Raw genomic sequence first — 12,433 nt, 5'->3', positions numbered from 1 at the left:
AGGGCAGTGGGGATACCTGTTCAGGGGAGTGGGGTTACCTGTTCAGGGGAGTGGAGTTACCTGTTCAGGGGAGTGGTGTTACCTGTTCATGGGAGTGTGGTTACCTGTTCAGGGGAGTGGGGTTACCTGTTCAGGGGAGTGGAGTTACCTGTACAGGGGAGTGGTGTTACCTGTTCATGGGAGTGTGGTTACCTGTTCAGGGGAGTGGGGTTACCTTTTCAGGGGAGTGGGGTTACCTGTTCAGGGGAGTGGAGTTAACTGTTCAGGGGAGTGTTGTTACCTGTTCAGGGGAGTGGAGTTACCTGTTCAGGGGAGTGGGGTTAGCATTTCATTGAAGTGGGGTTACCTGTTCAGGGGAGTGGGTTTACCTGTTCAGGGGAGTGGGGTTACCTGTTCAGGGGAGTGGGGTTACCTGTTCAGGGGAGTGGAGTTACCTCTTCAGGGGAGTGGGGTTAACTGTTCAGCAGATTGTGGTTACCTGTTCAGGGGAGTGGAGTTACCTGTTGAGGGGAGTCTGGTTCCCTGTTCAGGGGAGTGGGATTACCTGTTCAGTGGAGTGGGGTTTCCTGCTCAGGGGAGTGGGGTTACCTGTTTAGGGGAGTGGGGTGACCTGTACAGGGGAGTGGGGTTACCTGTTCAGGGGTGTTGAGTTACCTGTTCAGTGGATTGGTGTTACCTGTTCAGTGGAGTGGGGTTACCTGTTCAGGGGAGTGGGGTTACCTGTTCAGGGGAGTGGGGTTACCTGATCAGGGGTGTGGAGTTACCTGTTCAGGGGAGTGGGGTTTCCTGTTCACGGGAGTCGGGTTACCTGTTCAGGGGTGTGGAGTTACCTGTTCAGTGGAGTGTGGTTACCTGTTCAATGGAGTGGGGTTACCTGTTCAGGGGAGTGGGTTTATCTGTTCAGGGGAGTGTGGTTACCTGTTCAGGGGAGTGGGGTTACCTGTTCAGGGGAGTGGGGTTACCTGTTCAGGGGAGTGGGGTTAACTGTTCAGGGGAGTGGGGTTACCTGTTCAGGAGAGTGGGGTTACCTGTTCAGGGAGTAGGGTTACCTGTTCAGATGAGTGGGGTTACCGGTTCAGATGAGTGGGGTTACCTATTCAGGGGAGTGGGGTTACCTATTCAGGGGAGTGGGGTTACCTGCTCAGGGGAGTGTGGTTACCTGTTCAGGGGAGTGGGCTTACCTGTTCAGGGGAGTGGGGTTACCTGTTCAGGGGAGTGTGGTTACCTGTTCAGGGGAGTGGAGTTACCTGTTCAGGGGAGTGGAGTTACCTGCTCAGGGGAGTGGGGTTACCTGTTCAGGGGAGTGGAGTTACCTGTTCAGGGGAGTGGGGTTACCTGTTCAGGGGAGTGGGGTTACCTGTTCAGGGGAGTGTGGTTACCTGTTCAGGGGAGTGGGGTTACCTGTTCAGGGGAGTGTGGTTACCTGTTCAGGGGAGTGGAGTTACCTGTTCAGGGGACTGGAGTTACCTATTCAGGGGAGTGGAGTTACCTGTTCAGGGGAGTGGAGTTACCTGTTCAGGGGAGTGGAGTTACCTGTACAGGGGAGTGGAGTTACCTGTTCAGGGGAGTGGGGTTACCTTTTCAGGGGAGTGGGGTTACCTGTTCAGGGAAGTGGAGTTAACTGTTCAGGGGAGTGGAGTTACCTGTTCAGGGGAGTGTGGTTACCTGTTCAGGGGAGTGGGGTTACCTGTTCAGGGGAGTGGGGTTACCTGTTCAGGGGAGTGGGGTTACCTGTTCAGGGGAGTGGGGTTACCTGCTCAGGGCAGAGGGGCTTCCTGTTCAGGGGAGTGGGGTTAACTGTTCAGGGGAGTGGAGTTACCTGTTCAGGGGAGTGGTGTTACCTGTTCATGGGAGTGTGGTTACCTGTTCAGGGGAGTGGGGTTACCTGTTCAGGGGAGTGGGGTTACCTGTTCAGGGGAGTGGAGTTACCTGTACAGGGGAGTGGTGTTACCTGTTCATGGGAGTGGGGTTACCTGTTCAGGGGAGTGGAGTTACCTGTACAGGGGAGTGGAGTTACCTGTTCAGGGGAGTGGGGTTACCTTTTCAGGGGAGTGGGGTTACCTGTTCAGGGAAGTGGAGTTAACTGTTCAGGGGAGTGGAGTTACCTGTTCAGGGAAGTGGAGTTAACTGTTCAGGGGAGTGGGGTTAGCATTTCAGTGAAGTGGGGTTACCTGTTCAGGGGAGTGGGGTTACCTGTTCAGGGGAGTGGAGTTACCTGTTCAGGGGAGTGGGGTTACCTGTTCAGGGGAGTGGAGTTACCTGTTGAGGGGGGTCTGGTTACCTGTTAAGGGGAGTGGGATTTCCTGTTCAGTGGAGTGGGGTTACCTGCTCAGGGGAGTGGGGTTACCTGTTCAGGGGAGTGGGGATACCTGATCAGGTGTGAGGAGTTACCTGTTCAGTGGAGTGGGGTTACCTGTTCAGGGGAGTGGGGTTACCTGTTCAGTGGAGTGGGGTTACCTGTTCAGGGGAGTGGGGTTACCTGTTCAGGGGAGTGGGGTTACCTGTTCAGGGGTGTGGAGTTACCTGTTCAGTGGAGTGGGGTTACCTGTTCAGTGGAGTGGGGTTACCTGTTCATGGGAGTGGGGTTACCTGTTCAGGGGAGTGGGGTTACCTGTTCAGGGGTGTGGAGTTACCTGTTCAGGGGAGTGGGTTTACCTGTTCAGGGGAGTGGGGTTACCTGTTCAGGGGAGTGGGGTTACCTGTTCAGGGGAGTGGGGTTACCTGTTCAGGGGAGTGGGGTTACCTGTTCAGGGGAGTGGGGTTACCTGTTCAGGGGAGTGGGGTTACCTGTTCAGGGGAGTGGGGTTACCTGTTCAGGGGAGTGGGGTTAACTGTTCAGCAGACTGGGGTTACCTGTTCAGGGGAGTGGAGTTACCTGTTGAGGGGAGTCTGGTTACCTGTTCAGGGGTGTGGGATTACCTGTTCAGTGGAGTGGGGTTACCTGTTCAGGGGAGTGGGGATACCTGATCAGGTGTGAGGAGTTACCTGTTCAGGTGAGTGGGGTTACCTTTTTCAGGTGAGTGGGGTTACCTGTTCAGTGGAGTGGGGTTACCTGTTCAGGGAAGTGGGGTTACCTGTTCAGGGGAGTGGGGTTACCTGTTCAGTGGAGTGGGGTTACCTGTTCAGTGGATTGGGGTTACCTGTTCAGGGGAGTGGGGTTACCTGTTCAGGGGAGTGGGGTTACCTGTTCAGGGGTGTGGAGTTACCTGTTCAGGGGAGTGTGGTTACCTGTTCAGGGGAGTGGGGTTACCTGTTCAGGGGTGTGGAGTTACCTGTTCAGGGGTGTGGAGTTACCTGTTCAGTGGATTGGCGTTACCTGTTCAGGGGAGTGGGGTTACCTGTTCAGGGGAGTGGGGTTACCTGTTCAGGGGTGTGGAGTTACCTGTTCAGGGGAGTGGGGTTATCAGTTCAGGGGAGTGGAGTTACCTGTTCAGGGGAGTGGGTTTACCTGTTCAGGGGAGTGGGATTACCTGTTCAGGGGAGTGGGGTTACCTGTTCAGGGTTAGTGGGGTTACCTGCTCAGGGCAGTGGGGATACCTGTTCAGGGGAGTGGGGTTACCTGTTCAGGGGAGTGGAGTTACCTGTTCAGGGGAGTGGTGTTACCTGTTCATGGGAGTGTGGTTACCTGTTCAGGGGAGTGGGGTTACCTGTTCAGGGGAGTGGAGTTACCTGTACAGGGGAGTGGTGTTACCTGTTCATGGGAGTGTGGTTACCTGTTCAGGGGAGTGGGGTTACCTTTTCAGGGGAGTGGGGTTACCTGTTCAGGGGAGTGGAGTTAACTGTTCAGGGGAGTGTTGTTACCTGTTCAGGGGAGTGGAGTTACCTGTTCAGGGGAGTGGGGTTAGCATTTCATTGAAGTGGGGTTACCTGTTCAGGGGAGTGGGTTTACCTGTTCAGGGGAGTGGGGTTACCTGTTCAGGGGAGTGGGGTTACCTGTTCAGGGGAGTGGAGTTACCTCTTCAGGGGAGTGGGGTTAACTGTTCAGCAGATTGTGGTTACCTGTTCAGGGGAGTGGAGTTACCTGTTGAGGGGAGTCTGGTTCCCTGTTCAGGGGAGTGGGATTACCTGTTCAGTGGAGTGGGGTTTCCTGCTCAGGGGAGTGGGGTTACCTGTTTAGGGGAGTGGGGTGACCTGTACAGGGGAGTGGGGTTACCTGTTCAGGGGTGTTGAGTTACCTGTTCAGTGGATTGGTGTTACCTGTTCAGTGGAGTGGGGTTACCTGTTCAGGGGAGTGGGGTTACCTGTTCAGGGGAGTGGGGTTACCTGATCAGGGGTGTGGAGTTACCTGTTCAGGGGAGTGGGGTTTCCTGTTCACGGGAGTCGGGTTACCTGTTCAGGGGTGTGGAGTTACCTGTTCAGTGGAGTGTGGTTACCTGTTCAATGGAGTGGGGTTACCTGTTCAGGGGAGTGGGTTTATCTGTTCAGGGGAGTGTGGTTACCTGTTCAGGGGAGTGGGGTTACCTGTTCAGGGGAGTGGGGTTACCTGTTCAGGGGAGTGGGGTTAACTGTTCAGGGGAGTGGGGTTACCTGTTCAGGAGAGTGGGGTTACCTGTTCAGGGAGTAGGGTTACCTGTTCAGATGAGTGGGGTTACCGGTTCAGATGAGTGGGGTTACCTATTCAGGGGAGTGGGGTTACCTATTCAGGGGAGTGGGGTTACCTGCTCAGGGGAGTGTGGTTACCTGTTCAGGGGAGTGGGCTTACCTGTTCAGGGGAGTGGGGTTACCTGTTCAGGGGAGTGTGGTTACCTGTTCAGGGGAGTGGAGTTACCTGTTCAGGGGAGTGGAGTTACCTGCTCAGGGGAGTGGGGTTACCTGTTCAGGGGAGTGGAGTTACCTGTTCAGGGGAGTGGGGTTACCTGTTCAGGGGAGTGGGGTTACCTGTTCAGGGGAGTGTGGTTACCTGTTCAGGGGAGTGGGGTTACCTGTTCAGGGGAGTGTGGTTACCTGTTCAGGGGAGTGGAGTTACCTGTTCAGGGGACTGGAGTTACCTATTCAGGGGAGTGGAGTTACCTGTTCAGGGGAGTGGAGTTACCTGTTCAGGGGAGTGGAGTTACCTGTACAGGGGAGTGGAGTTACCTGTTCAGGGGAGTGGGGTTACCTTTTCAGGGGAGTGGGGTTACCTGTTCAGGGAAGTGGAGTTAACTGTTCAGGGGAGTGGAGTTACCTGTTCAGGGAAGTGGAGTTAACTGTTCAGGGGAGTGGGGTTAGCATTTCAGTGAAGTGGGGTTACCTGTTCAGGGGAGTGGGGTTACCTGTTCAGGGGAGTGGAGTTACCTGTTCAGGGGAGTGGGGTTACCTGTTCAGGGGAGTGGAGTTACCTGTTGAGGGGGGTCTGGTTACCTGTTAAGGGGAGTGGGATTTCCTGTTCAGTGGAGTGGGGTTACCTGCTCAGGGGAGTGGGGTTACCTGTTCAGGGGAGTGGGGATACCTGATCAGGTGTGAGGAGTTACCTGTTCAGTGGAGTGGGGTTACCTGTTCAGGGGAGTGGGGTTACCTGTTCAGTGGAGTGGGGTTACCTGTTCAGGGGAGTGGGGTTACCTGTTCAGGGGAGTGGGGTTACCTGTTCAGGGGTGTGGAGTTACCTGTTCAGTGGAGTGGGGTTACCTGTTCAGTGGAGTGGGGTTACCTGTTCATGGGAGTGGGGTTACCTGTTCAGGGGAGTGGGGTTACCTGTTCAGGGGTGTGGAGTTACCTGTTCAGGGGAGTGGGGTTACCTGTTCAGGGGAGTGGGGTTACCTGTTCAGGGGAGTGGGGTTACCTGTTCAGGGGAGTGGGGTTACCTGTTCAGGGGAGTGGGGTTACCTGTTCAGGGGAGTGGGGTTACCTGTTCAGGGGAGTGGGGTTACCTGTTCAGGGGAGTGGGGTTAACTGTTCAGCAGACTGGGGTTACCTGTTCAGGGGAGTGGAGTTACCTGTTGAGGGGAGTCTGGTTACCTGTTCAGGGGTGTGGGATTACCTGTTCAGTGGAGTGGGGTTACCTGTTCAGGGGAGTGGGGATACCTGATCAGGTGTGAGGAGTTACCTGTTCAGGTGAGTGGGGTTACCTTTTTCAGGTGAGTGGGGTTACCTGTTCAGTGGAGTGGGGTTACCTGTTCAGGGAAGTGGGGTTACCTGTTCAGGGGAGTGGGGTTACCTGTTCAGTGGAGTGGGGTTACCTGTTCAGTGGATTGGGGTTACCTGTTCAGGGGAGTGGGGTTACCTGTTCAGGGGAGTGGGGTTACCTGTTCAGGGGTGTGGAGTTACCTGTTCAGGGGAGTGTGGTTACCTGTTCAGGGGAGTGGGGTTACCTGTTCAGGGGTGTGGAGTTACCTGTTCAGGCGTGTGGAGTTACCTGTTCAGTGGATTGGCGTTACCTGTTCAGGGGAGTGGGGTTACCTGTTCAGGGGAGTGGGGTTACCTGTTCAGGGGTGTGGAGTTACCTGTTCAGGGGAGTGGGGTTATCAGTTCAGGGGAGTGGAGTTACCTGTTCAGGGGAGTGGGTTTACCTGTTCAGGGGAGTGGGATTACCTGTTCAGGGGAGTGGGGTTACCTGTTCAGGGTTAGTGGGGTTACCTGCTCAGGGCAGTGGGGATACCTGTTCAGGGGAGTGGGGTTACCTGTTCAGGGGAGTGGAGTTACCTGTTCAGGGGAGTGGTGTTACCTGTTCATGGGAGTGTGGTTACCTGTTCAGGGGAGTGGGGTTACCTGTTCAGGGGAGTGGAGTTACCTGTACAGGGGAGTGGTGTTACCTGTTCATGGGAGTGTGGTTACCTGTTCAGGGGAGTGGGGTTACCTTTTCAGGGGAGTGGGGTTACCTGTTCAGGGGAGTGGAGTTAACTGTTCAGGGGAGTGTTGTTACCTGTTCAGGGGAGTGGAGTTACCTGTTCAGGGGAGTGGGGTTAGCATTTCATTGAAGTGGGGTTACCTGTTCAGGGGAGTGGAGTTACCTGTTCAGGGGAGTGGGGTTACCTGTTCAGGGGAGTGGGGTTACCTGTTCAGGGGAGTGGAGTTACCTCTTCAGGGGAGTGGGGTTAACTGTTCAGCAGATTGTGGTTATCTGTTCAGGGGAGTGGAGTTACCTGTTGAGGGGAGTCTGGTTCCCTGTTCAGGGGAGTGGGATTACCTGTTCAGTGGAGTGGGGTTTCCTGCTCAGGGGAGTGGGGTTACCTGTTTAGGGGAGTGGGGTGACCTGTACAGGGGAGTGGGGTTACCTGTTCAGGGGTGTTGAGTTACCTGTTCAGTGGATTGGTGTTACCTGTTCAGTGGAGTGGGGTTACCTGTTCAGGGGAGTGGGGTTACCTGTTCAGGGGAGTGGGGTTACCTGATCAGGGGTGTGGAGTTACCTGTTCAGGGGAGTGGGGTTTCCTGTTCACGGGAGTCGGGTTACCTGTTCAGGGGTGTGGAGTTACCTGTTCAGTGGAGTGTGGTTACCTGTTCAATGGAGTGGGGTTACCTGTTCAGGGGAGTGGGTTTATCTGTTCAGGGGAGTGTGGTTACCTGTTCAGGGGAGTGGGGTTACCTGTTCAGGGGAGTGGGGTTACCTGTTCAGGGGAGTGGGGTTAACTGTTCAGGGGAGTGGGGTTACCTGTTCAGGAGAGTGGGGTTACCTGTTCAGGGAGTAGGGTTACCTGTTCAGATGAGTGGGGTTACCGGTTCAGATGAGTGGGGTTACCTATTCAGGGGAGTGGGGTTACCTATTCAGGGGAGTGGGGTTACCTGCTCAGGGGAGTGTGGTTACCTGTTCAGGGGAGTGGGCTTCCCTGTTCAGGGGAGTGGGGTTACCTGTTCAGGGGAGTGTGGTTACCTGTTCAGGGGAGTGGAGTTACCTGTTCAGGGGAGTGGAGTTACCTGCTCAGGGGAGTGGGGTTACCTGTTCAGGGGAGTGGAGTTACCTGTTCAGGGGAGTGGGGTTACCTGTTCAGGGGAGTGGGGTTACCTGTTCAGGGGAGTGTGGTTACCTGTTCAGGGGAGTGGGGTTACCTGTTCAGGGGAGTGTGGTTACCTGTTCAGGGGAGTGGAGTTACCTGTTCAGGGGACTGGAGTTACCTATTCAGGGGAGTGGAGTTACCTGTTCAGGGGAGTGGAGTTACCTGTTCAGGGGAGTGGATTTACCTGTTCCGGGGAGTGGGGTTACCTGTTCAGGGGAGTGGAGTTACCTGTTCAGGGGAGTGGAGTTACCTGTTCCGGGGAGTGGGGTTACCTGTTCAGGGGAGTGGAGTTACCTGTTCAGGGGAGTGGAGTTACCTGTTCAGGGGAGTGGAGTTACCTGTTCAGGGGAGTGAGGTTACCTGTTCAGGGGAGTGGGGTTACCTGTTCAGGGAAGTGAGGTTACCTGTTCAGGGGAGTGGGATTACCTGTTCAGGGGAGTGGGGTTACCTGTTCAGGGGAGTGGAGTTACCTGTTCAGGGGAGTGGGGTTACCTGTTCAGTGGAGTGGGGTTACCTGTTCAGGGGAGTGAGGTTACCTGTTCAGGGGAGTGGGGTTACCTGTTCAGGGGAGTGAGGTTACCTGTTCAGGGGAGTGGAGTTACCTGTTCAGGGGAGAGGGGTTACCTGTTCAGGGGAGTGGAGTTACCTGTTCAGGGTTAGTGGGGTTACCTGTTCAGGGGAGTGGGGTTACCTGTTCAGGGGAGTGGAGTTACCTGTTCAGGGGAGTGGATTTACCTGTTCAGGGGAGTGGGGTTACCTGCTCCTTTTTTGTTTTTGTTCTTAAACTGCCCTCGGGGGATACAAACAATGGCTGTCCGGATTACTGGTCCAGGCCGTTGGATTACTGATCCAGGACCATGGATTACTGATCCAGGACCATGGATTACTGATCCAGGCTGTTGGATTACTGATCCAGGCCCATGGATTACTGATCCAGGCCCATGGATTACTGATCCAGGCCCATGGATAACTGATCCAGGCCCATGGATTACTGATCCTGGCCATTGGATTACTGATCCAGGCCCACGGATTACTGATCCAGGCCCACGGAATACTGATCCAGGCCATTGGATTACTGATCCAGGTCCATGGATTACTGATCCAGGCCCATGGATTACTGATCCAGGCCATTGGATTACTGATCCAGGCCCATGGATTACTGATTCAGGCCCATGGATTACTGATCCAGGCTTTTGGATTACTGAACCAGGCCCATGGATTACTGATCCAGGCCATTGGATTACTGATCCAGGCCGCTGGATTACTGATCCAGGCCGCTGGACTACTGATCCAGGCTATTGGATTACTGATCCAGGCCCATGGATTACTGATCCAGGCCATTTGATTAGTGATCCAGGCCCATGGATTACTGATCCAGGCTGTTGGATTACTGATCCATGCCATTGGATTACTGATCCAAGCCCATGGATTACTGATCCAGGCTGTTGGATTACTGATCCAGGCCCATGGATTACTGATGCAGGCCACTGGATTACTGATCCAGGCCGCTGGATTACTGATCCAGGCCCGTGGATTATTGATCCAGGCCATTGGATTACTGATCCAGGCCCATGGATTACTGATTCAGGCCGATGGATTACTGATCCAGGCCCATGGATTACTGATCCAGGCCATTGGATTTCTGATCCAGTAACAAGATCTCTGTGCTGACCACGATTGGGAGGAGCCTGACACCTGAGCCCAAATGTCCAGCGACGTCTCCAGTGAAAGTCCAGGTATTCCCAGACCAAATTAACCGTGTTCCCATCTCTATTCCAGGTCCGATGCCCGTACGGCTGGTGAATGGTAACAACATGTGCACCGGGAGAGTTGAGGTCTATCGTAAATCCATCTGGGGATCCGTCTGCGACAATGGCTGGAATCTAAATGCAGCAAGTGTGGTCTGCAGACTGTTGAACTGTGGGACGGCCGTATCAGCTACAGGGGGCGCATACTATGGAGCGGGGACTGGGGACATCTGGTTGGATGATGTGAGTTGTAATGGGACAGAACCTGCCCTCGATCAGTGCTCTGCCAACTCAGCGGGTGTCAATAACTGCACACACAGCAAGGACGCTGGTGTTACCTGCTCGGGTGAGTGGAGTTACCTGCTCAGGTGATTGGAGTTACCTGCTCGGGTGAATGGAGTTACCTTCTCGGGTGAGTGGAGTTACCTTCTTGGGTGAGAGGAGTTACCCGCACGGGTGAGTGGAGTTACCCGCACGGGTGAATGGAGTTACCCGCACGGGTGAGATGAGTTACCTGCTCGGGTGAGAGGAGTTACCTGCTCGGGTGAGTGGAGTTATTTCCTCGGATGAGAGGAGATACCCGCTCGGGTGAGAGGAGTTACCTGCTCGGGTGAGAGGAGTTACCTGCTCGGGTGAGAGGAGTTATCTGCTCGGGTGAGAGGAGTTACCTGCTCGGGTGAGAGGAGTTAACTACTCAGGTGAGCGGCGTTACCTGCTCGGGTGAGTGGAGTTACCTGCTCGGTTGAGAGGAGTTACCTGCTCGGGTGAGAGGAGTTACCTGCTCGGGTGAGCGGAGTTACCTGCTCGGATGAGAGGAGTTACCTGCTCGGATGAGAGGAGTTACCTGCTCAGATGAGTGGAGTTACCTGCTCGGGTGAGTGGCGTTACCTGCTCGGGTGAGCGGAGTTACCTGCTCGGAAAAGAGGAGTTACCTGCTCAGATGAGTGGAGTTACCTGCTCGGGTGTGTGGAGTTACCTGCTCGGGTGAGAGGAGTTACCTGCTCGGGTGAGAGGAGTCACCTGCTCGGGTGAGTGGAGTTAACTACTCGGGTGAGTGGAGTTACCTGCTCGGGTGAGAGGAGTTACCTGCTCGGGTGAGTGGAGTTAACTACTCGGGTGAGTGGAGTTACCTGCTCGGGTGAGTGGAGTTACCCGCTCGGGTGAGTGGAGTTACCAGCTCGGTTGAGAGGAGTTACCCACTCGGGTGAGTGAAGTTACCTGCTCGGATGAGAGGAGTTACCTGCTCGGGTGAGTGGAGTTACCTGCTCGGGTGAGAGGAGTTACCTGCTCGGGTGAGTGGAGTTACCTGCTCGGGTGAGAGGAGTTACCTGCTCGGGTGAGAGGAGTTACCTGCTCGGGTGAGAGGAGTTACCCGCTCGGGTGAGTGAAGTTACCTGCTCGGGTGAGAGGAGTTAACTGCTCGGGTGAGTGGAGTTACCTGCTCGGGTGAGTGGAGTTACCTGCTCGGGTGAGAGGAGTTACCTGCTCGGGTGAGTGGAGTTACCCGCTCGGGTGAGTGGAGTTACCCGCTCGGGTGAGTGGAGTTACCCGCTCGAGTGAGTGGAGTTACCTGCTCGGGTGAGTGGAGTTACCTGCTCGAGTGAGTGGAGTTACCCACTCGAGTGAGTGGAGTTACCCGCTCGGGTGAGAGGAGTCACCCGCTCGGGTGAGTGGAGTTACCCGCTCGGGTGAGTGAAGTTACCTTCTCGGGTGAGTGGAGTTACCAGCTCGGGTGAGTGGAGTTACCCGCTCGGGTGAGAGGAGTTACCCGCTCGAGTGAGTGGAGTTACCTGCTCGGGTGAGTGGAGTTACCCGCTCGAGTGAGTGGAGTTTCCTGCTCGAGTGAGAGGAGTTACCTGCTCAGGTGAGTGGAGTTACCTGCTCGGGTGAGTGGAGTTACCCGCTCGGGTGAGAGGAGTTACCCACTCGGGTGAGTGAAGTTACCTGCTCGGGTGAGTGGAGTTACCCGCTCGAGTGAGTGGAGTTACCTGCTCGGCTGAGAGGAGTTACCTGCTCGGGTGAGAGGAGTTACCCGCTCGGGTGAGTGGAGTTACCTGCTCGAGTGGGTGGAGTTACCTGCTCGGGTGAGTGGAGTTACCTGCTCGGGTGAGTGGAGTTACCCGCTCGGGTGAGTGGAGTTACCCGCTCGAGTGAGTGGAGTTACCCGCTCGGGTGAGTGGAGTTACCCCCTCGGGTGAGAGGAGTTACCTGCTCGGGTGAGAGGAGTTACCTGCTCGGGTGAGTGGAGTTACCTGCTCGGGTGAGAGGAGTTTCCTGCTCGGGTGAGGGGAGTTACCTGCTCGGGTGAGGGGAGGTACCTGCTCGGGTGAGAGGAGTTACCTGCTCGGGTGTGAGGAGTTACCGGCTCGGGTGAGTGGAGTTATCCGCTCGAGAGAGCGGAGTTACCCGCTCGAGAGAGCGGAGTTACCCGCTTCACAGAATCACAGAAACCCCACAGTGCAGATAGAGGCCATTTCGGCCCATCGAGCCTGCACCGACACATATTCCACCCGATCCCCGTAACCCCTACACCAACACCAACACACATCCCACCCTATCCCCGTAACCCCACGTATTTAAACCCCCTAACAATAAGGGTCAATTTTTTATCACAGCCGATCAACCTAACCCGCACATCTTTGGACTGTGGGAGGAAACCGGAGCACCCGGAGGAAACCCATGCAAACACGGGGAGAATGTGCAAACTCCACACAGACAGTCACCCGAGGCCGGATTCGAACCCGGGTCTCTGGCGCTGTGAGGCAACAGTGCTAACCA

The 12,433-nt window shown here is 55.4% G+C and overlaps 1 protein-coding gene across 1 annotated transcript in view; it reads left to right on the top strand.

The window, feature by feature from the left end:
- The window catches only part of LOC147095568 (scavenger receptor cysteine-rich domain-containing protein DMBT1-like), a 185,314-nt gene that overhangs the window by 74,797 nt on the left and 98,084 nt on the right, over positions 1-12,433 (top strand). Inside the window, exon 8 of the mRNA XM_085973662.1 lies at positions 9,687-10,001. Coding sequence (XP_085829788.1) covers positions 9,687-10,001 — 315 coding nt within the window. The remainder of the gene's footprint in view (positions 1-9,686; positions 10,002-12,433) is intronic.

This window comes from Somniosus microcephalus, unplaced genomic scaffold (assembly GCF_052327205.1).
Source record: "Somniosus microcephalus isolate GS21.2 unplaced genomic scaffold, FLI_Smic_1.0 unresolved_chr1, whole genome shotgun sequence".
Classification (NCBI taxonomy): domain Eukaryota; kingdom Metazoa; phylum Chordata; class Chondrichthyes; order Squaliformes; family Somniosidae; genus Somniosus; species Somniosus microcephalus.
This window is presented reverse-complemented; position numbering and strand designations above follow the sequence as displayed.